Raw genomic sequence first — 26772 nt, 5'->3', positions numbered from 1 at the left:
AACGAGGAATCGGTTTAAAAAAAAAAAAAAAAAAAAAAAAAAATATATATATATATATATATATATATATATATATATATATATATATATATATTAAGAATTTTCATTGATTTCTCTTTTAGAGAGAGGGTGAGTTTAATTGGCTGCCTCCTACCAGGAATTGAGCCCACAACCAGGGCATGTGTCCTGACAGGTAATTGAACTGGCTACCCTTCAGTAAACGGATGATGCCCAACCAGCTGAGCCACATGGGCCATGGCTTGGAATCCCAACTTTTATAGCTGGATGGAGGAGGGTGAGCCTGCAAAGGAAATGTTGAAGCTGTCGGAGGCAGAGGGAAGCAAGGACAGTACTGTGGCCCAGAAGTGAAAGGGGCAGAGGACTGGCTGTAGTGGACTGACTGCCATCAGCACTGTAGCTGCAGCTCCCACCCCTTCGGACCTGCAGTGCTCAGTCAAGGTCACACTTCTCCAGACTGCTCCTCACCAATGACAGGCTGGCCAAAAGCCATTTCTGCGTGATTCTTCTGACAGGCGAGTTTTCTCTGGCTCCCACTGGCCTGGCTGAGACTCTCAGAATTGCACTATAGCCAGCTGCTCTTCTGACCGTCCTTCCGTCCTTCAGTCCCTCTTCCCTCACAGCCCTGCCCCATATGCTGAAGCCATTCACCTCTGGACTTCTCATTAAGTACAATGATAATCGATCGCTTTTGGTCAGATATTTTGTTACTCAGAGACAAATGCAATCTTCGCTGACATGCCACCCACAAGCTGACAGAAAGACACGAGCGTGGTGTCCACCAGATGACAGACTGTAGGATAGGCAGTTTGTGAGGCTTAAAAAAAAAAAAAAAAAAAAAAACAGCCTAAGGGAAGGACAAAAAACAAGAGGCTGGATTACAAACAGGAAAATATTTAATTTATTCTAGGAAGAAAAAAGGATGCTACTGGCTTCATGCTCTTATTCCAGGGAGGGCCGAGTACACTGCAGTAGTTTATTTACATATTCAGCAAAGCCCCCGGAAGCAAAGCCCTGGCTGGCTTCTCCTTCAAGCCCCCTGCTGGTTGGTCTCATCATTATCACGCCTCTTCCATATCTGTAAGAAGTGAATTCAATAGATATTTAGGAGCTGGTATTCAATCAACAAATATTCACAAAATACCTATCCTGACCTCGGCAATGGATAGCCTGGGGCTCAACTTACACATTTAAGTTCCCTGAAACGAATTCCCAGAAAATACCCTTTCATGCCATTTTCACTTTTCCCTCCATTTCCTTCTTTTTTTTTTTTTTTTTAAATATATTTTATTGATTTTGTACAGAGAGTAAGTGAGAGAGAGAGAGAGTTAGAAACATCGATGAGAGAGAGTCATCGATCAGCTGCCTCTTGCACACCCCCTACTGGGGATATGCCCGCAACCAAGGTACATGCCCTTGACCGGAATCGAACCCGGGTCCCTTCAGTCCCCAAGCCGACGCTCTATCCATTGAGCTAAACCGGTCTCGGCTCCATTTCCTTCTTACTTCCCATTCCAAACTCCCTTCTGAAAAAGAACTCATAGTCAAGCCTACAACCTTAGACAAAGGTGCCAGGAGTTCATTCTAGAATGAGAAGGTCTGCCATCTTTTTGATAAAGCTGCAGCTTTTCCTTAGTCTCAGTCTTCCTTCCTCACCAGGCACTAGGGCAGTTACAAAGAGAAGGCAGACAGTCTGATCCGCCAGCTCTCAACCCAGCAGAGGAGGTGGAATAACACGGCTGGTGCTCCAATAAAGAGCAGAGTGCGGTGGGGTCGAGAAGAGGGGTAACCTTGACTAGAGCACTGGGGAAGCTTCAGAGCCGACTCCTAACTGCTGTCCTGATGATCGCAGGCCCTTCCTCCTGGAAACCAGATCCCACACCTGTGCAAGACTACCCTGGCCATACACATACCTCCTTGCTCACTCTTAAGTGTTCTGTACTTCCCTGCCTGCCCGTCTTCCCTGGAGACTCCTACACTCCCAGACTTCGAAGGCCATAGAACCTCACTCCTCAGAGCATCTCAACAGGTGCCCAGCCTAAGCGAGGCTCCAACCCAACCCTACTCCCTGCCTCCATGCACATCGTTCCTCACTGACCCACAACCCATCTGGTCACGTCTGTGGCCAACTCACCTGAATGTAAGCCTCCGACAGCGTGATCATCTGGGGAAGAATGTCAGTTACCTGGAGATCTTGTAATTCATACCATTTGCCCGTCCCCTGCAAAGAGTATGAAGGGCTGGGTTAGTCTGCTCACTAAATCCAAAAGGGTGTACAAGCAAGGGACCACAGTGAGAAGTCAGAGGAATCAGAATAGCCACGAGAACATCACCCAGCAGGAGTTATCCTAAGTAAAAGGGTGCATGACCTCTACTAGGCATCGTTCCATTTAAAGAGCTTTTTGGGTGTTGATTTCGGCAAACACAATTCCTGCCAAAGATTCCTTGAAGTATAATACAGTCCAAATACCTTATACCTTTTAAGAAGAATTTAGGTGAATAATAAAGAGAAGGGAAAGAAGTCCTCTACTCCTCACCTAAGACATCTCTTTGCCCCCACAAAATGACAGACTGGACACACTCACTTAGGAGGTACATGTTAACCTTTGGAAAAACCTAACAATGGACCTTCCCACCCCCACCCCACAGAACACAGTGATAGTCAAGAAAAAGTGTCCTTGGTGAACACCATTCATCCTATTAACTCACTCCTTTTGGTCAATAAAACTAGTGCTGCAAATTTTACAGCAAAACCTACCTCACTTCATGCAGCCATAAGCAAAGGGAAAAGAGGTTTCTGGATTATGACAGAGGTACTTCTGGAAGTTCACCCACCTCATTCATCCAAACTTCTAAGAAATGCCAAAGACAGACCCTATAGAGCATACGGTAGATACTCCAGATAGTCCAATAGTTCAGAATACAGAAAACCTAAACAAAAGCTGAGGATCACATATCAAGTCCCCATTCCTGGCCCTAGGCCTGGTTAAGAATATCTAGGCTTAAATCCCAAGTCTGCTGACTTCAGGACACAAATTACTGCAACTATGAGGGTAGGTTTCCTCACTTGTAAACGGTGGTATTAACACCAGTTTTGGAGATGTGCTAGGAATATATAAACGAAATAAACATGTATTGAGCACTTGGTGAACTTCCCAGGCGCCTGGTAAACAGAATAGTCCCAGAAAACTAACCAAATTAGAACAACCTGTGCTAATAATATGTGCAATGCCAAATATATCTTAAGTACATGTTTCATCCACTTTCAGCTTGAGCCAAATTCACAAAAATTTTTAGCTGAAAGGGAACGTCTAGACAAGTACCTCATAAAATTTAACTTTGTATCAATCAGAGGTTCTTGTTAAAATACAGCTTCTGATTCAGAAGGTTTGGTGGGGCCTGAGGTTCTGCATTTCTAACGACGTTCTCATGAGGTGAGGGCTGCTGGCGAGGACTCCACTTTCAGTGGTTAGGCAGCAGCTAGGACAGGGGCTCTCAAAGCTGCCTCACAGTGGAATCACCTGGGGAATTTTAAAACATCCGTGATGCCTGCTTCCCACCTCCAGATACTCCAATGCAGTCTCTTAACCCTAAGTGACATTTTAAGCAGATAATTCTTTGCTGTGGGGATTGCCTATAGGATACTTAGCAGCATCCCTGGCTTCTACCACATTTGAAAACGGATAGGCATACGTTACATGGTGGTCATGTAATGGGCCTGAGGTGGTACCCACAACCCAGATATCAGGATTTTAAAATCTCCCCAGATGAGTCAAATGTGCAGCCAAAATTGAGAGCCACTGCCTCAAACTCAGAATCCCAGAGTCAGGGTGAGAAGGGGCAAAGTGAAGGGAGCTGCCCTCTGAGACGCCAGAGGAGCACCAGCTGTTGTGCCCTCTGTGCACGAGCAGCAGCACTCACATGATGAAGCACGTGGATCCGGTAGGAGCCCTCGGAGGGCTTGCCGTCGTGCACGATGTTGGCAATCAGGTCATAGGTGGTGTTCTTGTGCACGGCCTGCACTTCCTCAGACAGGTACTCTCTCAGATCCACATTCCTGTGGCGATGAAAATAAAGCCAGAACATCAGGCAAAGGCTACAGGTTAGAGAAACTGTCCTTCACAAATGAACCACAAAGCTACTGTAGCCTCTATCTTAGGACCTGGGATGTAGACAGGATTGCAGACCCAAGGAAGTCCAGGTTTGGGGAAATTCACATAATCTGCCATAAAAATGAGTCAAACTAGAAAGGCTGGCTCTATGGGAAAACCACATTTTAAAAGCCTCTCTAGCAGTCAACAGTACAGTGTAGGCCTGGAGTCAATCAGACTCAAACTAGAATCAGGCTCTGCCACTTTTGAGCTGTGTGTGAGTTTAAGCAGGTTACCTAACGCAGTGTTTCCCAACCTTCTCTCATGATGAGAATCACCTGGTGGAGTTGTTAAAACACAGATTCCTGAATCCCAACTAAGAAGTGCTAAACTAGAATTTTTGGGAACATATAGGTAAAATTGCATACCTAACTTAGTGCTCTGTATATAACATCTGTGTTAGAGCACTAGTTAAGTATACAATTTTACCTATATGTTCCCAAAAATTCTAGTTTAGCACTTCTTAGTTGGGATTCAGGAATCTGTGTTTTAACAACTCCACCAGGTGATTCTCATCATGAGAGAAGGTTGGGAAACACTGACCTAAGGTAAGGCTCTTCTACGATGAGGATGAGTCACCATCTCTGAGATGGTGAGGATCGAGACAACAGGTGGCCGTCCAGCCCCTGCCTGGCCTGGGCATCAGCTGCACCTGTGGTGTTCAGACAGCACCCGGCTCGGCCTCAGGCTATGGAAGACCCAATCACATGATTATGTGGGTTACCACTGCACCTAATCATGGTAACAACTTCAATATGGCAAACCAGGCACTCTGTTTTATTTTGTCTTTGATTTTCTGGAACCTTGCTTTTTTTAAAAAAAAAAATTTATTTCAGAAAGACAGGGAGAGGGAGAAACAGATAGAAGCATCAATGATGAGAGAGAATCATTGATTGGCCGCCTCCCGTATACCCTCTTTTGGGGATCGAGCCTGCAACCCAGGCATGTGGCCTGACCAAGAATCAAACCATGACCTCCTGGTTCATAGAGCAATGCTCAACCACTGAGCCACTCGGGCCAGGCCGGACCTTGCTTATTAATTTGATTTTCTTTCTTTTAGCCAAGAGGAGTAGTTACAAATAATAGAAACCAACCTGAGGTAGCCTAAGTGCAAAAGAGGAATTAAGTGCAAAAAACGGTTTCCAAACTGGGCTGGAGCCAATCAGACCGGAGCTAGATCTGGTGGGAGCCCTCGGAGCGCTTGCCATCCTGCCCTCTCCCGGAACCAGACACAGGAGAAGTAGGACCTAAGAGAGCTATCTGCCCTCTTGACATCAGTTTTATTCTTCCCCCTCCTTTTGCAACGAAATTGTATTGAGACAGTTATTAAGAACTTTCAAGCCGAAACCAGTTTGGCTCAGTGAATAGAGCATCGGTCTGTGTACTGAAAGATCCCAGGTTGGATTCTGGTCAAGGGCATGTACATTGGTTGCAGGCACATCCCCAGTAGGGGCTGTGCAGGAGGCAGCTGATCAATGTCTCTCTCTCATCGATGTTTCTAGCTCTCTATTCCTCTCCCTTCCTCTCTGTAAAAAATCAATATGATATATATATTAAAAAAAAAAACTTTCAAATAGTTAAATAGGGAAATAGATTGACAGATAATGTGAATATTAAGAGAATATGTTAACTATATAAATTTAGAAAAAATATAACTTTTTTAGCCTACAAATGTTTATATAAATTTAAACAATACAAGGTAGAATAACAGAGATTATATCATACTTCCAATCTCTGCAGAACTGTCTGATGTGCTAGCATTCACAACTCGAAACACAATAAGGTGAACCTGAAAGGATTCACAAGACCTGCTAACAGCGTTAAGTCTAGTTGTCACTTCTTGACAGTATCTCCCTTTGAACTTTAGACTGTGAGTACAGACCTGGAGTCATCCCCACTGTCCACACCCAACTGCGGTGGGCAAGACGTGATGACCAGCAAACAGATGCATCTAACTGCTCGGGAGTATCTTCAAAGCCAGGCAGAGTCCTACCTGTCCTACTCTACAGTTTTTAAAATATATTTTATTGATTTCAGAGAGAAAGGGAGAGGGAGAAAGAAACTGAAACATCAATGATGAGAGAGAATCACTGATCAGCTGCCTCTGCAACACTCCCACTGGGGATTGAGCCTACAATCCGGGCATGTGCCCTTGACCAGAATCAAACCTGGGACCCTTCAGTCCAAAGGCCAACACTCTATCTACTGAGCCAAACTGGCTAGGGCTGTCCTACTCTATTTTTATCAACTGTCTTTCACTAGAAAGAAAGACTACAATTCCCAGCAAACAGAAAAGAAGGTAAAAGGGGGATTGCTTTCAGATAAAGATCTATCCTTGAGGTCCTTTAAGTATTTGCCAGTATAGTCTTCAAATAAGAACTCTTAACTTACATAGTATAGGTAGGCTCTGGTCTTTGCAATTTCCAACTAAACAGTTCAAAATTAATAGTGATACAAAAATAAGAAATGCAGGCTCTCTTCCCTAAGAGGAACTGAAGCGGGGTAATACTCACGTAATAGGGAAGTTGACAATAGTTGGGTTCTTCTCCACAAAGAAATTGTTCTTAGTGAATCTCTTAATACAAAAGATTAGATATGGAGGCAGCTTGGTGAGCTGGAAGCGCTTCAGAAAGTTCTCCTTGTAAGTCTTATATTCCTAGAGACAGAAAGAAAACTATAAAATTAGTGCTCGAGTACCAGAGCAGGGGCACAAGGTTTGCTCTGGTTTAAGATTTTCATGTAATTACCTTACACTTAGAATTCACAAGACACCTGATCCCAGAAACCATATATAAAGCATAGGAAGGAGACTTTGGCTATAGCTGACAAAATTTTTTTTTTTTTAATATATCTTATTGATTTTTTTACAGAGAGGAAGGGAGAGGGAGAGAGAGTTAGAAACATCGATGGGAGAGAAACATCAACCAGCTGCCTCCTGCACACCTCCTACTGGGGATGTGCCCACAACCAAAGTACATGCCCTTGACCGGAATCGAACCTGGGACCTTTCAGTCCACAGGCCGATGCTCTATCCACTGAGCCAAACCAGTTATGGCAAAACTGACTAAATTACCTCAACTGTGGGCGTCCATTTCTACAAGAAAAACAAAAATGTCAAGTGAAAAAGAGGATATGTTAAAAGCTACAGAATTAAAACCATAAAAGTTTAACTTAATTCAAAATAAGAAAAAAAAAAATAAAAATAAGGAAGAACTTCCTGGCCTTCAGATGCATGCACTCATGGAAAGGTACTCTGTGGGAGTGAGAAACCCTCATCATTGAGTGTGTTCCAGCAGAGGTGCCAACACACTGCCATGTTCCTTCCTCCTCAAAGGTCCCAAGACTTGTGGGTCAAGTGCAATCTATCAAGTAACATTCACTGAGAACTCACTCAGCATGTTCAGGAGACTGGATGGTGGAGGACCCAGGACAACCTACCCAGCCCAAGATGCTTAAAAGCTAGTGCACATAGAAGGATAAACCAAGATAGCAACATCCTAAACTGCTGCCTCGCACAATTTCAAAACTACAACTAAAAAACAAAACAATCATCATCTAGAACCAAAGGAAGGCTGGTTGAGTGGAAATTCTACAACTAGAAGGAAAGAGAAAAGACTCAAAGGAGCTGTGGAGGGCAGAGGTGCAGAAGCACGTGCACAGAGAGGGCTGGTTTGCTCAAGCAGGAGGGAGACGGAAGCTCCCAAGTGCTCTGAACTCCACTTCTGGGTGAGATTCTGGGGACCCAGACTCATTAGGAGAGAAACTGGACTGTCTGGCAGCGGGTAAGACTTGAGAGCAGCTTTCTCTCAGAGGTGCTTGCAGGAATTGCCGTGGGACCCTGAGAACCAAGGGCCTCTTGAGACAGGGCTGATGGAAAGCCATCGCTGTTTGCTCCGCCCTGAGACTCCATCCCACCCAAGCTGAGCACAGAGGCTTTTGAAAGTCTTGTCCCATAAGGGTGTCTCCAGCACAGAAGTTCTCTCAGCGAAGACACAGCTGATCCTCACAGCCAATTGGCCTGGAGGTCAATTCCTCCCAGTGATATCAACGACAATCAGGGCTTAATTACAACAAAACTGCGCACACAGCCCATAAAGGGATGCACCAAGAGTGTCCACCTCAGGTAACTGGGGAGACTGAGCCACTGGGCCCTAGAGGACACCTAGCACACATAGCCACTCTATCAACTCAGGGAAGCAGCCAAAATGCAGAGACAAAAAAACAGATCATAAATGAAAGAAATGGAGGAAAGCAAATGACTGGATATAGAGTTTAAAAACATGGTTATAAGGTTTTTAAAGAATTTTCTAGAAAAGGGCAATAAATTTAGCAAGACCCTCGATATGAAAAAGGACCAACTGAAAATTAAGTATACACTGACTGAAATAAAAAATAATATACAGGGATCCAACAGCAGACTAAAGGATTGCAAGAATCAAGTCAAAGATTTGAAATACAAAGAAGCAAAAAACACTCCACCAGAAAAACAAAACAAAAAAAGAATCCAAAAATATGAAGATAGTGTAAGGAGCCACTGGGACAACTTCAAGCATACCAACATCAGAATTATGGGGGTGCCAGAAGAAGAGAGAGGAGCAAGATACTGAAAACCTATTTGAAGAAATAATGACCGAAAACTTCCCTCACCTGGTGAAAGAAAGACTTATAAGCCTAGGAAGGGCACAGAACCCCAAACAAAAGAAGTCCAAAGAGGACCACACCAAGACACATCATAATAAAAATGTCAAGAGCAAAAGACAAAGAGAAAATCTTACAAGCAGCAAGAGAAAAACAGTTAGTTACACCTACAAGGGAGCACCCATATGACTGTCAGTTGATTTCTCAACAAAAACTATGCAGGCCAGATCGGAGTGGCAAGAAATAGTCAAAGTGATGAATAGTAAGAACTTACAACCAAGATTACTCTACCCAGCAAAGCTATCATTCAGAATTGAAGGTCAGATAAAGAGCTTCACAGATAAAAAATAGCTAAAGGAGTTCATCACCACCAAACCAGTATTATATGAAATGCTGAAAGTTATTATTTAAGAAGAGGAAGAAGAAGGAAAAGGTAAAGATAAAAATTATGAACAACAAATATATATCTATTAACAAGTGAATCTAAAAATCAAGTGAATAAAAAATCTGATGAACAGACTAATCTGTTGAATATAATAGAATCAGGGGCATAGAAAGGGAGTGGACTGACAATCCTTGAGAGGAGGAATGGGGGGTGAGGGAAGAGACTGGACAAAAATCATATACCTATGGATTAGGACAGTGGGAGGGGGAGAATAAGGGCATGGGTTGGTGTGGGAACCAGGTGGAGGGGAGCTATGGAGGAAAAAAAGAAACAACTCTAATAATCTGAACAATAAATATTTTTTTAAAAAGAAAGCAATTATTAAATAACATAAAGGGAGAAATCCACAGTAATACAATAACAGGGGATTTTTATAGCTAACTCACATCAACGAATAAATCATCCAGATAGAAAATTAATATGGGAATAATGGCCTTAAATATATAGTAGGTAGCATTAGACCAGTTCTAAGTTGAAGACATTTATATTTAAGTTATAGACATTTATAGAATATTTCACCCAAAGATTTTTAGACCAGTTCTAAGTTGAAGACATCTATAATTAAGTTATAGACATTTATAGAATATTTCACCCAAAGATTTTTTTAAAAATATATTTTATTGACTTTTCACAGAGAGGAAGAGAGCGGGATAGAGAGTTAGAAACATCAATGAGAGAGAAACATTGATCAGCCGCCTCTTGCACACCCCCCACTGGGGATGTGCCTGCAACCAAGGTACATGCCCTTGACCAGAACCGAACCCGGGACCTTTCAGTCCACAGGCCAATGCTCTATCCACTGAGCCAAACTGGCTTCGGCATGATTTTTTTTTTTTTTTTTTAATATATTTTATTGAGTTTTTACAGAGAAGAGAGGGGGATAGAGAGTTAGAAACATTGATGAGAGAGAAACATCGATCAGCCACCTCCTGCTGGGATGTGCCTGCAACCAAGGTGCATGCCCTTGACGGGAATCAAACCTGGGACCCTTCAGTCCGAAGGCAGACTTTCTATCCACTGAGCCAAACCGGTTAGGGCCAAATATTTTTTTTTTCAAGTGCACATAGAACATTTTCCAGGACAGATCATATTAGGCCACAAAACAAGCTTATTAAATTCAAGAAGACTGAAATCATACCGAGCAACAACTCACAGATAAAAAGAAGCTTTTAACTTGATACAGTAAGAATAAATTGTTTGTTTATATTTTACTTGTTTTTCCCAACTTTAATACTGATGTTATATTTTTTTTTTTTAAATATATTTTATTGATTTTTTACAGAGAGGAAGGGAGAGAGATAGAGAGCTAGAAACGTCGATGAGAGAGAAACATCGAACAGCTGCCTCTTGCACACCCCCTACCGGGGATGTGCCCGCAACCAATGTACATGCCCTTGACCGGAATCGAACCTGGGACCTTTCAGTCCGCAGACCGACGCTCTACCACTGAGCCAAACCGGCTTCGGCTGATGTTATATTTTTTAAAGATGAGAATTTTTCCTACCTTTATGAGTTTCTACTGTTCTTCATACCCCTCTTTCCTCCATGCTAACCAGAGGCAGAAAGTTTAAAGGGACATTTGAGAAATACAAGAGGGGGTACTATAACTCAAGTTAAGAGTTAGGGGGTGATCAGCTAGAAACAGCACAGGTTCTGGGAGGCTCACCTAGGACAACACACTTTATAATGATTGCATTAAATATGTGTGGTAATTATAAAAAGTATAAAAAATAAAATAAGTCCTAACCGGTTTGGCTCAGTGGATAGAGCATCGGCTATATAAATTCTTACTGTAACAATTTATTCTTACTGGTCCCAGGTTTGATTCCGGTCAAGGGCATGTACCTTGGTTGCGGGCACATCCCCAGTAGGGGGTATGCAGGAGGCAGCTGATGGATGTTTCTTTCTCATAGATGTTTCTAACTCTCTATCCCTCTTCCTTCCTCTCTGTAAAAAAAAACAACAATAAAATGTATATTAAAAAGAAAATTAAAAAGTCAAGAGCCCAGTCGGAAGCAACTAATCAATGTTTCTACCTTTCTCTCCCTCTATCTAAAAATTTAAAAAACATTTTTTTAAGTCAAGAGAGAGGAAGGGCAGGGCTAGTAAGCAAATGGGCTACCTTCTCAGTGATGCCGTTGAACTTGGCCAGGATGTTGAAGAGCGGCACCTGGGGGATGATAAGCTGCTCCTTTTCATCCTTGTAGAGGGGTGCGGTGGGAAGGTCCAGAGTGAGGTACATAAAGGTGGACTCCACCATCGTCTCCTGGTACTCATCATTATGAAGCAGCTGTTCTTTTTCTTCTGCTGGCTGAAATGGGGGGAGAGGGAGAGAAAGGAGTGTGAGCAGCTCAGAGACCACCACAGATAGAACAAGGTTTTGTTACATTCACATTATGTTTCTTTTATATTGACACTAGAGGCCTGGTGCACAACATTCATGCACTGGAGGGGTTGGGGTCCCCTCTGCCCAGCCTGAGCCCTTTTACAGTCCGGGAGCCCTTGGGGGATGTCCAACTGATGTCAGTCAGACATCTTTACTGCCACCCTGGAGGCGGACAGCTGTGCTCACCAGCCATAAACCCTGCTGGAGCGCCCTGACCACCAGGGGGCAGCTCCTGCATTGAGTATCTTCCCCCTGGTGGTCAGTGTGCATCATAGCCACTACTCATTCTGCCATTTGGTGGATTTGCACATTACCCTTTTATTATATAGGATGAAGTCAATCAGACTGGGCAGTTTCACCAGCTGAATAGACAAATGCAAGAATGGATAGGCTTCCGCCGGGACCGGTTTGGCTCAGTGGATAGAGCATCGGCCTGTGGACTGAAAGGTCCCGGGTTCGATTCCAGTTGAGGGCATGTACCTTGGTTGTGGGCACATCCCCAGTAGGGGGTGTGCAAGAGGCAGCTGATCGATGATTCTCTCTCATCGATGTTTCTAACTCTCTATCCCTCTCTCTTCCTCTCTGTGAAAACTCAATAAAATATATTTAAAAAAAAAAAAGAATGGATAGGCTTCCATCTTCAGAGAGTTTACTTAAATACTAGACTCTTTTTAAAGCTTTTCAATGACCTAAAAAGCTTACCTGAACCTCTGAAAGAAACATGCCAGCACCACCCAATGGCCAGACCACTTAAACAAGCAGGCCCTATTCCAACCACTAACGCCCAAAGCTCACTAAAGGGCAAACCACCACTTGGCAGGTGTATCGTAGAACCTCTTCCTGGGCAAGAGAGCACACTGGTTCTCTAAGTCAGCGTTTTTCAACCGCTGTTCCGCGGCACACGAGATGTTGCCTGGTGTGCCGTAGGTGCAGACAAGACAAGAATTTTATAATTTTTCACTATTTTGTTTACTTAATATTTCATAATAAAGTAATTATAAAATACTTTCTTTGTGTTTATTTGATTCCTATTCAAGAGAATTACTTTATATATAGTCAATATAGGCACAGAGTTAAATTTTTTAACATTTTCTAATGGTGGTGTGCCTCGTGATTTTTTTCATGAAACAAGTGTGCCTTTGCCCAAAAAAGGTTGAAAAACACTGCTCTAAGCATCTGTGTCAATCCTATATCCCCTCAGGCAATCTAATCAGTGTGAGACTCAGGTTCCACCCACTCACCAGATCAGGATGAGGAAGCTTTTTAGTGAAGATCCTCATGGTCCCCTGGAAAACATCAGTCACAATAGCTGTACAAACAGAAGTCAAAATGCAAATTGTCAGGCTAGAAAACATTTCCAAAATACAGTCCTAACTTCTAAATTTCTGATTTAGAACACCTTCTAATCATCAGATCCAAAGCTGTCACTAAACCTAGAAGTATCTTTGCAATGTATGCTAACATGGTACCTTTATAATTTTTTGTGTAAATAATTTTATGTCTGTCATCTCCACAAAAATGTCCTTTGTCCCTCTAGCACAGGGCCTGGACCATAAGAGAAAAATTAAGTGCATTTGAAATGAATGAATAATTTACAGAGTGTGGAGATTTATGAATCACAAAAAATTTCACCAGCAAAACAAAATTCAGCTGACCCTTGTTTTTCAATAAATGGGCAAATGTTTTTCAATAAGTATGTACAATACTACGAATGTGTTTTCTCTTCCTCCTGATTTTCTAAATAACTCTTTTCTATAGCTTACTTTATTGTAAGAATACAGAATATAATACTTATAACATACATAACGTGTTGACTGTTTATGTCATTGGTAATGCTTCCAGACAACAGCAGGCAATTTCTAGTTAACTTTTTTGGGAGTCAGTGTTATACCAGTATACAGATTTTCTACTGCACAGGGGGTGGTACCCTAACCCCATGTTGCTCAAGGGCCTACTGCACATCCAAGGAACTTCCCATGACCACATGCTGCCTGCAAAAGGAGACAATGATTACCATGCATTGGACATTAAAGGAAAATGACAAACTAAAGAATGGAGCAGACTGTTTTGCTCTGTGGTTAGAGTGTCAGCCTGCAGACTGAAGGGTCTCAGATTCGAGTCCAGTCAAGGGCATGTACCTCAGTTGCAGGCTCATCCCTACCCCTGAATTGGGGCATGTGCAGGAAGCAACCAATCAATGTGTATCTCTTTGTCTCTCCCCTCCCTTCCATTCTCTCTAGAAAAGTCGATGGAGAACAAGTGAGGATTAACAAAAAAAAAATTGAAAACAAAACCAAAAAAATGAGACAGAAAGCACAACATGGTTCTACAATCCTTAAGGACAGAAGCCAGACAACTCAGATGGCTAAGGACTAAGGACACTTAGTGCACAGGCTAAGGACACTTGGTAGAGGTGTAGGGCCATCTAGTAGAAGGAACACCAGGCCACAATCCCACATCAAGAAACATCAGCACCACCAGAGCACAGAAAGAAGACAGGGAGAAAAATGCATTAGGACTCCAAAATCACTCAGCACTCTGAGCTAATTAACTCCATGAGCAATCTCTGAGCTGATCGGCATTCATAAAAAATGTCTAACATTGCAAAGACAACATGGATGTGAAGGAGCACAGGTCTGAGGGTCTGTATGGAGGCCAGCCTCCTTTCTCCAAGTACAGGCTCAGGCAAGGAACAGCGTCCAGTCTGCATTAAGTCAACTAATAAGCCAGGCATTGCACCCCGGAGTCCTCACATTAGCTTTAACAGTCTGCAACACTGCACAGCCCAGCAGGGCCAGGAATTCTATAGCACAATTACATCCATTTCCACATATTAAAAATTCTAGTGGCTATAGTCATATTCTAATAAAAACATAGAGAGGAGCCTATTCAAGAACAAAATTCATGTGTTCATAGATACCACCCCAACACAAAAAGATTAAACGGTTCATTAGATACAGATGGGAAGTTGCAAAGTGTTCTTAAAAGGAAGCAAACAGCCCTAGCTGGTTTGGCTCAGTGGATGGAGTGTCAGCCTGCGGACTGAAGGGTCTTGGGTTCGATTCCAGTCAAGGGCACATCTCTGGGTTGCAGGCTCAGTCCCCAGTGGGGAACGTGTAGGAGGCAGCCCATCAATGATTCTATCTCATCATTGATGTTTCTCTCTCTCTCCCTCTCCCTTCCTCTCTGAAATCAATAAAAATATATTTTAAAAATAAAATAATAATAATAATAATAAATAAAAGTAAGCAAACAAAACAGAGCTCCCTTTTACAAGTGACATGACTTACTTTTCTTTTTCTTCTTTGTGCCCCCAAGAGCTGAGTGCAGAGCATTCAGAAACCAGGACAAAAAGTCTACTCCATCCCCTGGAAAAGAAGGGAGGGACAGGGTGAAGCTGGAGGCAGTGTGACAACCTAAACCACACACTGGCTGGCCTGACCCCGTACTCCTGGTTTCCTCCTTCCTCCTGGGCTATGCCACCCCATCCCCAGGGCACCCTCCTCTATCTGGCCATTAAATGCTCAAGGTCAAATTCTTAGTCTTCTGATCTTTACTCTCTCCAGAGGCTCTCTGATCCAATCAGGACCTTCGTTTACCATCTCTACTCCAAACCTGTATCTCATTAAAAGCTATTGTTGAACTTCTCCTCTAAGTCACTCCTCAGCCAGAAAAATCTTTTCAAACATGTATCTGATGTCATATCTTTGCTTTAAAGCCTTCACTGACTCCCCGTTATTGTCAGAATATAAACCAAGCTTTTTATAGAGGCATATAAACTGGACGATCACAATCTGGTCCCTCCCTCCCAACCTCCACTCAGTCCTCATCATTCTCCCTTGAAATACATCCTCCAGCTAATTGCAGTCTTCCGTCTGGCCCAGGCACCTCCATGCATCTGTCCACAGTACCATCTCTTCCTGGAACGTCCCTGACCTGTCTCCCCCTCTGCCTAAAGCTCAGGTGTCTCTTCCTCACTCTGATGTCCAACCCTCCTCCCACATGTTCCAATGGGGTCCTTGTTCCACGCTCCCTCGCAGAGCATACTTTACTTCCTCTATCGGAGCACTTAACACCCTATGGTCACCTTTTTATATAACTATCTTTCCCACTATGATGGGAGTTCCTGGAAGAGAAAAATTCTTATCCCTGCAGTTCTAAAACCTACTAGCACCATGAATGAAAGGTATATAAGCTGGCATGGATGCTAGAGGACACTACATGAGATCCAGGTACTAAGAGCTACAAAGTGTCCACTTTACTCACGAGGCAACAACTAACTGAAGGGATGAATACAGTCAAAATAGCTCATCAGAATATTCTATCCCGCAACATGACAAAATGAGTAGCAAAGGTGGCAGGTGCTTAATAAGGGTCGGTGTCTTTTCCCAGCTTCCTAGTCTTCACCCGAGCCATACATGTTAATTTACCAATTAGACAGGGTTTCTAGCCACCTGAGACCTCCTGGGAATCTGACCAAAGAAGGCTGATGAAATAGGAGTGCAGAACCTAAACACACTATCCACTGGACACTCACTCTAGCTACTATCAGGTTCAATGCAAAGTGGAAGTTTATTCATCAAATAAGATTTGTTGCCCTAAAATCAAAAAATGTAAATGAGCCGGGACCGGTTTGGCTCAGTGGATAGAGCGTCGGCCTGGGGACTGAAAGGTCCCGGGTTCGATTCCGGTCAAGGGCATGTACCTTGGTTGCGGGTGCATCCCCAGTAGGGGGTGTGCAAGAGGCAGCTGATGGATGATTCTCTCTCATCGATGTTTCTAACTCTCTATCCCTCTCTCTTCCTCTCTGTGAAAAATCAATAAAATATATTTTAAAAAAAAATGTAAATGAGTTGCTTCTTACCTTGCTTGGTGATCTGGAAAGTCTTCTTGCTGCAAAGGACAACAGCCTGAAGCATCTCATGGGGAGAGACATGTGCCTTGAAATTTCGAGGATTCCAGAGCTTTCTCATCAGCTCTCCAAATCGCTGGACCAACAAGAACATGATATCCCCTGGAGGACGCTTGATGTTCTTATAATTGTCTTCTTCCAGGAAGTAGTTCCGAAGAGGAGGAACATTAGACAGCGCCTGGAAGTCAAGCATCCTGATTAATCCAAAGCCCCTTTGCAAGGCCCCTGGGAGCCAAGCTCTTCCAACTGAAGTTCTTCTAATAGAGCTGTGCCTGCGACAGCCTCTAAGAGTCAGAAGGCCCTAGCCAGTTTGGCTCAACGGATAGAGCGTTGGCCTGTGGACTGAAGGGTCCCAGATTCCAGTCAAGACACATATCCAGGTTGGGGCTCCATCCCAGTATGGGGCATGCAGGAGGCAACCAATCAATGATTATCTCTCATCATTGATGTTTCTATCTCTCTCCCTTCCTCTCTGAAATAAAAAAAAAAAAAAAATTTTTTTTAAAGTCAGAAGTAGCTGAAACCGGTTTGGCTCAGTGGTAGAGCGTCGGTCTGCAGACTGAAAGATCCCAGGTTCGATTCCGGTCAAGGGCACGTACATTGGTTGCGGGCACATCCCCGGTAGGGGGTGTGCAGGAGGCAGCTGGTCAATGTTTCTCTCTCGTAGACGTTTCTAGCTCTCTATCCCTCTCCCTTCCTCTCTGTAAAAAAATCAATAAAACATTTTTTTTAAATATATATATATATTTTTTTAATTAAATTTTTTTTTTAAAGTCAGAAGTAAATGCTCACATTCAGAGTTCATGTTACAGCAACAGCTTTCATACTGAGTTTCACACAAAGTCAATTCTGCAGACACTCTGCTGACATGAATATGATAGATGAGTTTTTTAAAAAGGTATTCAGCCGAAACCGGTTTGGCTCAGTGGATAGAGCGTCGGTCTGCGGACTGAAAGGTCCCAGGTTCGATTCCGGTCAAGGGCATGTATATTGGTTGCGGGCACATCCCTGGTGTGGGGTGTGCAGAAGGCAGCTGGTCGATGTCTCTCTCATCAGTGTTTCTAGCTCTCTATCTTTCTCCTCTCCCTACCTCTCTGCAAAAAATCAATAAAATATATTTTTTTTAAAAGGTATTCAAGCCCTGGTCCATATGGCTCCATGGCTAGAGCATTAGCCCATGCACTGAAGGGTCACAGTGTTCCCTCACCACGCCTCCTCACTACACCCTTCTTGATCCTACCTGAAGGACCGCGTTGGCATAGTCGTTGGCCTTTATGTTATTCAGGCCCACGATACCTGGCAGGTAAGTGGTACCATCATATGCCCGGGACAATTTGGCTTGCTTGTCCAAGTTTGCAATCTGCTGCTTTGTGAAAGTGGGCTTCAACACATACTGCAAAGCAAAAGACAATTGTAAGTTGTTTTAGAGCTGCCTACATAGTTCAAAATTTCGAACCACAATTTCTGCCAAAAACAAAAAACCCTTTGGTCATGAATGTCTCATCACACCCCCAAAGAGCATCCAACAATAGGTATACAGACTCTCCACATTACTAATTTAGAAGGAGACCTCTATGTTTAACCCAACATTGCTGAATCTCAGGTTTATCCTCCAACACAGGTCCAGCCAACCCCATGACCAAGCACTACCAGAAGCTCAGGACACTCGGGTCTCTGTGGGGTTAGGGCCAGCACATGGACCCAGAGCAGAGCAGGAGCACCTCCACCCCAGCATGTGAGGCCGAGACCTCGAAACCCCTGAGGCTGGAGGGGCAGGAGCAGATCCTTCCCAGGCCTGGAGCTACATGTGCCATGTCACAGGATGGACAGCGGTCACCACTAACTCCCTTTGAAACCTTGAATTTACTTCAGTTTCTCCCTCTGTAAATACTGTCCATAACCACTTTAACTTCAAATATGGGCTAAAAGTAGCCTTAGCAGTATTTCAAACACTGTGAACACCCAGTTTTCCTTTAAAAAAAATAAAAATAAAATAAAAAGTTCCAACATTAAACAAAGCCCAAGAGGACTTCCCACACTTTCTGCGTAACTACAGTGACTCTTGGCACAGGTCACAAACAGGAGCCCAACCGAAACCGGTTTGGCTCAGTGGTAGAGCGTTGGTCTGTGGACTGAAAGGTCCCAGGTTCGATTCCGGTCAGGGGCATGTACATTGGTTGCGGGCACATCCCCGGTGGGGGATGTGCAGGAGGCAGCTGGTCGATGTTTCTTTCTCATCGACGTTTCTAGCTCTCTATCTCTCTCTCTTCCTCTCTGTAAATAAATCAATAAAATATATTTATAAAAAAAAAAAAAAATAGGAGCCCAGAGATAGGACAGGTGGGCCACTCTGGCCACATCATGTCAAAGCAGCGAGAACGGAATGCAGCTTGGTATGCACTGTCCTATGCCAGGCCCAATTCACATCCTCTCTCCAAGTGTGGAAAGATAACTATTTCATAAAAACGCTTTCACCCCAATTAGTAAGTAGCCATATTTTTTCAGTCCCAACCCTCAACAGTTAAAGCAGAATGATGGCGAAGCTGCAGCCTACAGGCCATAAGTATGGATCCTGCCCTCCTTAGTTGGTTTCCCGGGTTCCCCCAAAGGGAAAGAAACCTCTTCCAGACCAAGGGGCTGAGACTCCTCACTGGGGAGGGGGTTGGGAATGGGTGGGAGGGGGTGCAGATCCCAGATCCCCGGGATGGTGCTCAGGAGAACTGGTTCCAAAGCAGCCCTCTGGACACACACCGTGATATCCTCCAGGGAGGAATCGATGATCTCATAGTTGTCTGGAAGGCAGTAAAACTTGAGGGTGTGGAGGTTGAGGAAGACATGGTGGCTAAACTGGACACTGTGAATGTAGGCGTGAGACTTCAAACCCCGGCCTGTAAGGAAGAATAAAAGGCTGTAGAGAAAAGGGCATATTCCAGAAAGGCACAGATCAAGTTTGATTTTCCTTTCATTGTTTTGTACTGGAACATGTTAATATTAGCAAAAAAAGTACAATTCATTTCATCCATGAAATGAATCTCCCACATGAACTTCTCTCATCACAAAAGTTAGCAAGAATAGCACAACAGTTACTTTATTCCCTAGATGGCATAAGACATTGGTTGGGGAAAATAATTTCATATGTATGAATATGAAATATAGGCCCTACCAGGTTTGGCTCAGTGGGTAGAGTGTCGGACTGAAGGGTTCCAGTTCGATTCCAGTCAAGGGCACATGCCCAGGTTGCAGGCTCAATCCCCAGTTGGGAGCCTGCAGGAGACAGCCAATCAATGATTCTCTCTCATCACTGATGTTTCTATTTCTCTTTTTCTCCCTTCCTCTTTGAAATCAATAAATACATATTTAAAATATATATATACACATATATAATGTGTATGTGTATATACATACATGAGTTAATTTCATATTTTTTAAAATTAGGAAATAAAAATTTTTTTGTTAGGAATATCTATGTATATATTGATATATAATATATGCACATGCATACATAGATAGATATGCACATATATAATACATATCCTAAAGCAGTCTATCATCACTCAGTCCTGACTTTCCATTTGCCCACAGTCAGGACAATCCTGCACCTAAAGTACCTTTCTTGCCGAGACTGGTTTGGCTCAATGGATAGAGCGTCGGCTTGGGGACTGAAGGGACCCAGGTTCGATTCCGGTCAAGGGCATGTACCTTGGTTGCGGGCATATCCCCAGTAGGGGGTGTGCAAGAGGCAGCTGATCGATGACTCTCTCTCATCGATGTTTCTAACTCTCTCTCTCTCTCACTTACTCTCTGTACAAAATCAATAAAATATATTAAAAAAAAAAAAAAAAAAGGGTTTGTTGCTTTAAAAAAAAAATAAAGTACCTTTCTTCGTTGTTGGCACTCCTTTCTAGAATATCTCTCCCTCACCTCATTCAAACCTTTAGGTCCTACCAGTTCAAGTCCCACCTCCACCTCCTTCATGAACTCAACACAAATACTCCAACTAATAAAGATCTTTGTATACTTCAACTCCTGTTATCCTATTTATACTCAGTGCCACACAGTTTAGCAGTAATCTTTACAGTCTTAAAGAGTTTGCTAATTGTTCTGTGTGTTAGCCTTGATTATAAGATCCTTATAAGAGCAAGGAATGTTATTTTTATTTCTTTTGCATCATCCATTATATTATGTACATAGCATTTGTTTGTTCTGAATGAATTGAAATAATAAATTTCCAGAAAACAGAGTGAAAAAGTCCTTAGAGACAAAAGGATTCTCAGAAAAAGACGAAAGTATAGAAAACAACAGAAATTCAAAAATCCAAAGACTCTGAAATCTCCTACATAAGTCTTTCATGTGACTAGTTCTTTCCCTCTTTAACATAGATTTGGGTTCTAACCAATAAGAGAACCTTCTATTGATTTTCTGAGTATTCCAATTTCCTGGGAACAAAGATAAGGATTATGAGACCTAACAGCAGCTTAGTTTCTTTGGAGCAGACCTGCAAACTTAGTAAGTTTATATAATACAAACATTTACTTACCCTGAAAGTACTTGCCACACACCAGACAGGCATATGCATTGATATGTGAGAGGGAGATGGAACACAGTTTCTCAAAGTCAAAGTCCAGCACACTCCTAAGAGAACCAAACCAAACACAAGCAATTAACAGGGATGGAGGCCTAGGACAGCACCCAAGTGAAGCAGCACTGGCTCTGTGTTCCACAATCTCACCCAGCGCCCTGCAGAGGATGGCCCAATAGCCACATATAAACCACGGGCACCTAGAGGAGTAGTTCCCAGCACAGTGGTGCTCAATAAATATTTAAATTTGGCTGAAACTGGTTTGGCTCAGTGGATAGAGCGTCGGCTTGGGGACTGAAAGGTCCCGGGTTCGATTCCAGTCAAGGGCATGTGCCTTGGTTGCGGGCATATCCCCAGTGGGGGGTGTGCAAGAGGCAGCTGATCGATGACTCTCTCTCATCGATGTTTCTAACTCTGTATCTCTCTCCCTCTCTGTACAAAATCAATAAAATATATATATATTTTTTTTATTTAAATTTGATACTGACACTGACACTGCGGATCCCATTATTTCACCACACAAATTCAAAATGAGCTAAAAGCCTATGCCCACCCTAAAACAAAATGCCCTCTGACACTTTACATTGAAGAGCAAACATTAGTAAACACGGCAAGAAGCACCATTTTCTGGGCAGAAAGCTTTAAAAGGGATAAAATTTTTGAATGTGTTGGTCAACGTGCATTCCAAAGAACTTCTTGCACAGACTGCATTTTTCTTTTGCTGCTCTTGGCATTGCCGTCCTACTAACCTGTTCATGTGCATTGCCGTCCTACTAACCTGTTCATGTGCATTGCCGCCTACTAACCTGTTAATGGTATCCAGGTATGGGCAGTGGCGGCTCCTCCGGTCCTCAGAATCCACTCGGCCATTCTTTGCTGAAAAGGAAAATCATCATAGGTTGTGAGAATTGAAAACCTGTCAGATGCCAGGAAAACAAAGAAACAAATGAGAAAAGCTAATCAGGGTGAGCTTCTATACATGTGGCCTGGCAACACACAAAAAAGCCCACTATGGAAGAAGCCACAAACTGAGAGAATATATTTGAAACAGATATAACCAACAAATGATTTGTTTGCAGATTACATAAAGAAATCTGGACCAGCCAGTGTGGCTCAGCAGTTTAGTGTTGACCCATGAACCAGGGGGTCAGGGTTTGATTCCCAGCCAGGGCACGGGCCCAGTTGCAGGCTCCATCCCCAGTAGGGGGTGTGCAGGAGGCAGCCGATCAATAATTCTGTCTCATCGTTGATGTTTCTATTCTCTCTCTCTCTCCTTCTCCCTTCCTCTCTCTGAAATAAAAACATTTTTTTAATCTTGTGAAGCAATAAAAAAAAGATGATCCAACAGAAAATAAATACACCCCATAAACATATGAAAAGATATACAACCTCATCAATAATCAAGAAAATACAAATATCCTTGCATATGATACCCCACTTCACACCTACCAGAGGGAAAAAATAAAATCAGAAAATTCCAAATGTTGGTGAATATGTGAAGCAATGAGCATACTCACATATTGCTGGGAGTCAGGACTGTTACAACCTATTAGGAAATAGTACAGCAAGATCAAAGCTGAAAATATGCCGGGACCGGTTTGGCTCAATGGATAGTGCGTCGGCTTTGGGACTGAAGGGCCCCGGGGTCGATTCCGGTCAAGGGCATGTACCTTGGTTGCGGGCATATCCCCAGTAGGGGGTGTGCAAGAGGCAGCTGATCGATGACTCTCTCTCATTGATGTTTCGAACTCTTTATCTCTCTCCCTTCCACTCTGTACAAAAATCAATAAAATATATTTTTTTTTAAAAAAAAAAGCTGAAAATATGCAGACCCCTTGACCCAGCAATCTCTTCTATTTATGTTCCACAGAGAAACTTCTACACACATGTACCAGGAGTACTTTACTAAAAAATATTTATAATATTTATAGCAGCAATGTTTGCAAGAGCCCAAACTGGAAACAACCGAAATATCCACCACAAATAAAATGGGGAAATATATTTTGGTCCATCATTAATGGAACACTGTGTAGCCATGAATACCTATCTGGCTAGAAAAAAAAAAAAAAAAAAAAAAAAAGGCAAATAAGGAGACTACATACAGTGATTCCATTTATATAAAATACAAATAAAACAAGTACTACTTAGGAATACATATATGAGGTAAAAGTATAACTAGTAAAAGCAGAGTGACCAGAAAATACTCAGAAGTGAATACTTAAGCAAAGAAGGCAGACACAGCTGGGAAGGGGCCTAGGGCTCATGATTCTGGTTGTGTCCCACTTCTTAAACTGAACAGTGCTGTGGGTCGCCTCGTATTTCTGCACATATTGTGACCAGAGGCACGAACAGCTCCAGACTGTCTTGTCAAAGACGTTTGTATAGCCAACCACCTTGGAGGGCAGAGGAGGGGGAGGCGATCTCACAGCCCCTCATCAAAGACTCAGGCTCTCTGGACTCGGGAAATGACACCAATGCTACATTCTGCCTGTTACCCATGGAATACATTGTCTGAGGTCCAACAGTCCCATGTCTTCCTTCAGCATCCTGAAACTGCCACAGGCTAAATTGGCAGCTAGCAAACAGGGTAAGATCTTAGACTCTTCTGTTTACTGACTCTAGAGCGGGGGGGGGGGGGGGGGGGGGGGGGGGGGGGGGGGGTGCGGCAGAAATATCAATAATGAGAGAAAAATCATTGGTCAACTGCCTCCTGCATGCCCCACACTGGGGATCGAGCCCAAACCCGGGCATGTGCCCTGACCAAGAATCCAACCATGACCTCCTGGTTCATGGGTTGATGCTCAACCACTGAGCCCCACCGGTGAGACCACAGTTCTTGCTACGAGGTAGATTTAAGAGTGTACATCATGCCCTAACCGGTGTGGCTCAGTGGATAGTGTTGGCCTGCAGACTGAAGGGTCCCAGGTTCAATTCCAGTCAAGGGCATGTACTTTGGTTGCAGGCATATCCCAGTGGGGAGTGTGAAGGAGGCAACTGGTGGATGTTTCTCTCTCATCGATGTTTCTAACTCTCTATTCCTCTCCCTTCCTCTTTGTAAAACATTATTTTATTATTTTTTTTTTTTTAATGAGTGTACATCAGCCCTGGCCAGGTGGCTCAGCTGGCAGGGATTTCCTCCCGGACACCAAAAGGTTGCTGCTCCATTCCACCTCAGAGCACATAGCTAGGTTGCAGGTTTTACTGATCAATGTTTCTCCCTCACATCACTGTTTCTCCCCCCCCCCCCCCTCTCTCTCTCTCTCTCTCTCTCTCTCTTTCTCACCAGAGCAAAAACTTGAACTCCGTTTTCCCAAACCACAGTGACTCAGAGCAGGGTTTAGAATCCAGATCTCCTATCTGTACGAATAGAAAATAGTACAAAATAGTACAGGTGCTCAGCGACCAGGCTTTCATCTCTTAATAGTCTAATTCCAGAAATTACAGCAAGACTGGCTTCTCAGATGTTTTGTAAACATTGAAGGTGACTCCTGCAAAATAAATAACACAATACCTAGCCGGTGTTAGGCACTCGATCAAGTAAAGCTGCTACCGTTGTTGCTGTTGCTTAGAAATTGTATAACTGTGGTTATCATTCAGACAACTATCCTTCTTAAGACGCAGCCGAGAGTCGTGTCGCGGACACCGGTGAAGTGTGATCCCCCCACCCCAGCCCCCGGGCAGGAAAGGCTGGAGAGGGAAAAGGAGAACGCGGGAGTGCGCCCGGCCCGGCCCCGCGCACCTCGCACCTCCCGCTCAGGCTCGGAGTCCTCGTCCGCCTCGCGCTCCCGCTTCACCCGCACGGCGGGCACCACGGGGGCCGGGGCCTGGCGCGCGCTCGCCGGCTCGGCCTCGCGCTTCACGCGCACCGGGCTGCCGCGGGCGACCGGCGCCTCGGGCTCCCGCTCCCGATCGCGCTCCCGCTTGACGCGACCCGAGCTAGACCGTGACTCGGACTCGCGCTTCCCGCGGGTGGACCCACGAGACTCCCGCTTGGACCGGCCGGACATCGCCACTACCGGCAAAGTCGCCCAGCGCGGGGGCCACGGACTCAGGAGCGCGCGGGAGGCAGCCAATCAGGAGCGGCGCTGTGTCCAACCAGGCCCTCTACGAGTCACCGAAGGGGACAAATCTTGCCACAGAAAACTAGGAAGTGCTGCGCCTCCAGCGGCCTCTTGGCGGCTGCGTGCGCAGCTGAGCACGACCTGCAGGCTACTGCCAACTTGCCAAATTTCCAGCTTAAAGGGACTGGAACTTTTTTTTTTTTTTTTTTTTTTTGCATTTTGGTTAATAGGCTTCTCTCTCTTTTTTATTTTTTTATTTTTTTCCTTATTTTTTTATTAAATTATTATCTGTGTACGTATCTTACCATTGCCCCCACCCCCGTCCCAGAGTTTTGTGTCCATTTGGTTTTGCTTATATGCATGTATACAAGTCCTTCAGTTGATCTCTTATCTCCCCCAGATCTCCCTACCCTCCCCACTGTAATTTGACAGTCTGCTTGTTGCTTTATTGTCTCTATATCTATCTTTTGGTTCATCAGTTTATAATGTTCTTTATTATCCATAAATGAGTGAGGTCATGTGGTGTTTCTCTTTCATTGACTGGCTTATTTCAGGGACTGGAACTTTTTATTTTTTTATTTTTTTTTAAATAATCATTTCTTTTCTTTTTTTTTTTAATATATTTTGTTGATTTTTTCACAGAGAGGAAGAGAGAGAGATAGTTAGAAACATCAATGAGAGAGAAACATCAACCAGCTGCCTCTTGCACACCCTCTACCGGGGATGTGCCCGCAACCAAGGTACATGCCCTTGTCCGGAATCGAACCTGGGACCTTTCAGTCTGCAGGCCAACGCTCTACCCACTGAGCCAAACCGGTTTCAGCTTGGGACTGGAACTTTTTACTAGCTGTAGAATTTCTGGGTAAAAAAAAAAAAAAAAAGAAGAAGAAGAAGAAGCCGTCCCTGGGTCCCAGATTTCTTCAAGAAACATTGGCCCTACAGATTTGGTTCAGTGGATAGAGCGTTGGCTAGATTCTGGTCAGGACATGTACCTCCGTGGCAGGCTCCTCCCTTGCCTGAGCCTAGTCGGCCTTGCAGGAGGTAGCCAATTCATGTCTTTCTCACTTCGATATTTTTTTCTGTCTTTACCTCTCTCTTTCACTCTCCCTAAAAATCAATTGTCCTTGGGTGAGGATTAAAAAAAATAAAATGCATTGTGCCCCCAAACCAAAATTAGGGGGTCAGTGCCTCGGAAACTGACACCCCTGCACTGGAGAACCAGACGACACCCCCCAAACATCCCCTGCCTGCAGCAGCCCGGAGCCTCTAACTAAGGCCACATTTAGAGGGTTATTCCTGTAGCACACGGAAGTGCAAACATGGAATGGGGAGACTTACAGTCACACCAATAAAGCTGCGGCCTGTGACTATCACAACCCGGAACTACTTCCTTTGTCAGATCTACTGAGGGGCTTTGAAACACAATAAACCGCACGTTTAAAGTGTCTGGCTCAGTGGATAGAGCAGCGGCCTTGGGACTGAAGGGTCCCAGGTTCCATTCCAGTCAAAGGCATGCGCTTTGGTTGCAAGTGCATCCCCAGCAGGGGTGTGCAGGGGGCAGCTGGTTGATGTTTCTTTCTCA

At 43.9% G+C, this 26772-nt stretch overlaps 1 protein-coding gene across 1 annotated transcript; it reads right to left on the bottom strand.

Moving 5' to 3' along the window:
• Window positions 1-903: 903 nt before the first annotated feature.
• USP39 (ubiquitin specific peptidase 39) lies at window positions 904-25205 on the bottom strand. The gene is made up of 13 exons (XM_084900236.1): window positions 24869-25205; window positions 21936-22005; window positions 21088-21182; window positions 19302-19438; window positions 17791-17943; window positions 16503-16728; window positions 14929-15006; window positions 12880-12947; window positions 11375-11563; window positions 6683-6825; window positions 3940-4075; window positions 2153-2239; window positions 904-1096 (listed from the first exon to the last, which is right to left on the bottom strand). The coding sequence occupies exons 1-13, from the start codon at window positions 25134-25136 to the stop codon at window positions 1049-1051; spliced, it is 1698 nt and encodes a 565-aa protein (XP_084756362.1). The 5' UTR covers window positions 25137-25205; the 3' UTR covers window positions 904-1048.
• Window positions 25206-26772: the final 1567 nt, after the last annotated feature.

The sequence above is a fragment of the Pipistrellus hanaki genome (assembly GCF_964339955.1).
Source record: "Pipistrellus hanaki genome assembly, chromosome: 12".
Lineage (NCBI taxonomy): Eukaryota > Metazoa > Chordata > Mammalia > Chiroptera > Vespertilionidae > Pipistrellus > Pipistrellus hanaki.
Note: the sequence above shows the minus strand (reverse complement) of the source record. Positions and strands in the feature narration are given on the sequence as shown.

Bases quoted from the DNA above. Each gene is read 5' to 3' on its own strand.
- USP39 (XM_084900236.1), bottom strand. From the start codon at position 25,136: ATGTCCGGCCGGTCCAAGCGGGAGTCTCGTGGGTCCACCCGCGGGAAG. The intron at 19,439-21,087 runs GTAAGTAAATGT...TCTTCCTTACAG, and splicing joins GTGTGGCAAGTACTTTCAGG to GCCGGGGTTTGAAGTCTCAC. The intron at 11,564-12,879 runs GTGAGTGGGTGG...CCCCCATTTCAG, and splicing joins AGCTTCCTCATCCTGATCTG to CCAGCAGAAGAAAAAGAACA.